At 40.2% G+C, this 2,531-nt stretch overlaps 1 protein-coding gene across 3 annotated transcripts in view; it reads right to left on the bottom strand.

The window, feature by feature from the left end:
• Positions 1-2,531, bottom strand: part of DHX8 (DEAH-box helicase 8) — a 103,427-nt gene that overhangs the window by 69,287 nt on the left and 31,609 nt on the right. Inside the window, exons 5-7 of one of the 3 annotated variants that reach the window (XM_018572421.1) lie at positions 1,622-1,743; positions 1,095-1,466; positions 830-974 (exon numbers count right to left, since the gene is read on the bottom strand). In XM_018572421.1, coding sequence (XP_018427923.1) covers positions 830-974; positions 1,095-1,466; positions 1,622-1,743 — 639 coding nt within the window. Of the gene's footprint in view, positions 1-829; positions 975-1,094; positions 1,470-1,621; positions 1,744-2,531 lie in introns of all 3 variants that reach the window. The other 2 variants (XM_018572419.1, XM_018572422.1) reach the window with 2 other exon arrangements.

Here is a 2,531-nt window from a genome sequence, read left to right as displayed (position 1 = left end):
ACGGAATTGTTTCGTAGTGTGGACCGAGTGGCTGCCGAAATCTGGAAGTGGTATTCCTAAACCTGCTGGCAGACGCCATTGAACAGGTAAGTTCAGCATAAAGTCAAAACAACGTGGAAGAGGTATCGCAGTAGGGGGGACTCCACTGAGTCCACTACACCAGAAGGATAGTTGCCTTGCACACACTTATGCAGGAAAACCTCAGGCAAAAAAAAAAACTTCCCTTTGGACAGATGGGGACTGTCCTGGGAGCCCCCGTCATGAGTACCTCAGGTCCCCTGACCCTGTATGCCGTGGGAGGCCCCTGCTCACTAGCACGAAGGCCTAGCTAAAACAACAAATGTTACGATGTCCTGCTTGGCCGGAGGAAACACAAAATAACTGAGGTGTGGGTGATATGTTTCCTGTTCCAGTGGGAGGAGCCTATCTCTCTGATGCTGTCCTGGAAGGTGATTAGAGAAAAATTAATTGAGCAAGAACCTGTGAGTGGGGTGACCCTGTTGAGTGTGCGTGGTATCAAGTTAACCAAGATTGCTAAATTTTCCCTGGACATCTAAGCATCAATGACCTTTGGTCATGAAAGGATAAAATCAGTATTACATCATTTTCATTGCTTGTCCAAAGCTTGGTTCACTCAGTGTATGTATTGATGTCAGCAATGAAAAAAAGCACAAGGGGAAGAATTCTGCAGAGTTTACAGATAAACAATCCAAGATAAACTTATATAATAAGCAAATGCAGCATTTAAAATTATACATACAACGATAAAACAGCTCAAGTGTACTGAAATATTATGTATAAATACAATGTGGTTTGTTGTTAGACATACCTTCATACTGAGGCTAGTTTTGCATCCAGTGAAGGAAAGTACCTTGACCTTTACTCTCTGCCCTTTGCTTACTACATCAGCAACATTAGCCACACGACCTTCTCTCCTCAGCTCTGATATATGTACCAATCCCTCCCAACGTTTTCTGTGGACAAACGAGCAAAACAATTACCATGAAGTGAAGCCTTTTCAAAGGTTTGCCATAAAGTTAGCAAGTCCTACAGCCTTTTCTCAAATATTATAGAAGTCAGATAATGACAGTTACCTTAGGCCTTCTAGTTGAACAAAACAACCAAATTGCATAATGCTGGTGACTTTGCCATTGTAGATATCTCCAATGGCTGGCTCCTCGGGGGGCGGCCTGTCCACATGTTTCTCCCTCCAACGATCATTAAACCTTTCAGTGTGCTGCTCCCGGGTCTTTGTTGGACTTCGACTTTTTGACCTGTGTGGACTTTTCATTCTTTTTCTGGATCTGGAGCGGGACCTATTCTTTCTCTTCTGGCCTCTGTCTCTGCTGCAACTACGGTTCCTCCGTCCTCGGTCTCTACTGCGACTGCAGCTTTTCCGTCTTCGGTCTCTGCTGCGACTGCGACTTTTGTGACCTCTGTCTCCACTGCGACTCCTTTTCTTCTTACTTCTAAAGAGGACACAAACACTAAGGTTTCTGACAACCATTACATAAATGTGAACACCACAATCGCAACCTGCATTCTGAGGGGTACAAAAGGTATTACAGAATATTTAAAAACTAAATTACTTAGATTCTTGATAGATGGTTATATTCAAAGCAGTGATACATACTTGTGTTTACTACTTTTTTCCTTATCTTGACTGTTTGCACTGGGCATTAGTGCTTCAAGTTCTTTTAAGGTATCTGCTGCAACCTTCAAATCCTCCGGATCAAGCATGGTCTGAAAGACATTTAAGGGCAATTCCAGTAAAACAGCTAAATAATAGATGAAACACATATCAAATGGTTCCAGTCTTCTAAAAGATTTTTAAGTGATACACTTAAAGTACCTACAAAACAAGACGAGAGCAGGGATGTCGTGCAATAGAACAATGAGGGGAATTTATCTAAATTGAGCAGACAGAATTTGTAGCAGCTGTGCATGGCAACCAATCGGCTTCTATCTTCAGTTTTTTCAGTTAAGCTTTGAAAATAAAAGCTAGCTGATTGATTTGTCAGAACTATTGAGGCTAAAAGAACTGCACAATAAGGCCTATACATGTTCTTCTACACATTATAAGATGGCATCCTGAAAGCCATTTTGTACTGTCTAACGGATCTAAATGGAACTTAAGTTTATTAATTCTGGACAAAAGCTTTTCCAGAAATGTTTCTTGGAACCTTATCCTACACATTTCTCAGCTAGTAAATCGTCAGAAATACCATTAACAAGATACAGAACAACTTCGGAAGTTATATTCTCTGGTTATGGATGGTGAGAAGTGTCATCAGCAAGATAAGGACTAGCCTTGAGCTAGGCTGTGTTAGAATCACACATATTGCCTAACAATGGGTCTTTGATTAATTTATTTTTATGACTGAGAAAAAGAAATATAATGAGCGCGTCAAAGTTGCCTTAGATACAATTATTATTGAACTAGCAATAAATTCAATTGTATTAGTATGGCATGAAGCATTAACATACTTAATTGAATAATTTTATATATTTGTGTGTGTATATATATATAT

This window comes from Nanorana parkeri, unplaced genomic scaffold, assembly GCF_000935625.1.
Source record: "Nanorana parkeri isolate BGI_ZX_2015 unplaced genomic scaffold, ASM93562v1 scaffold2024, whole genome shotgun sequence".
NCBI lineage: Eukaryota > Metazoa > Chordata > Amphibia > Anura > Dicroglossidae > Nanorana > Nanorana parkeri.
Note: the sequence above shows the minus strand (reverse complement) of the source record. Positions and strands in the feature narration are given on the sequence as shown.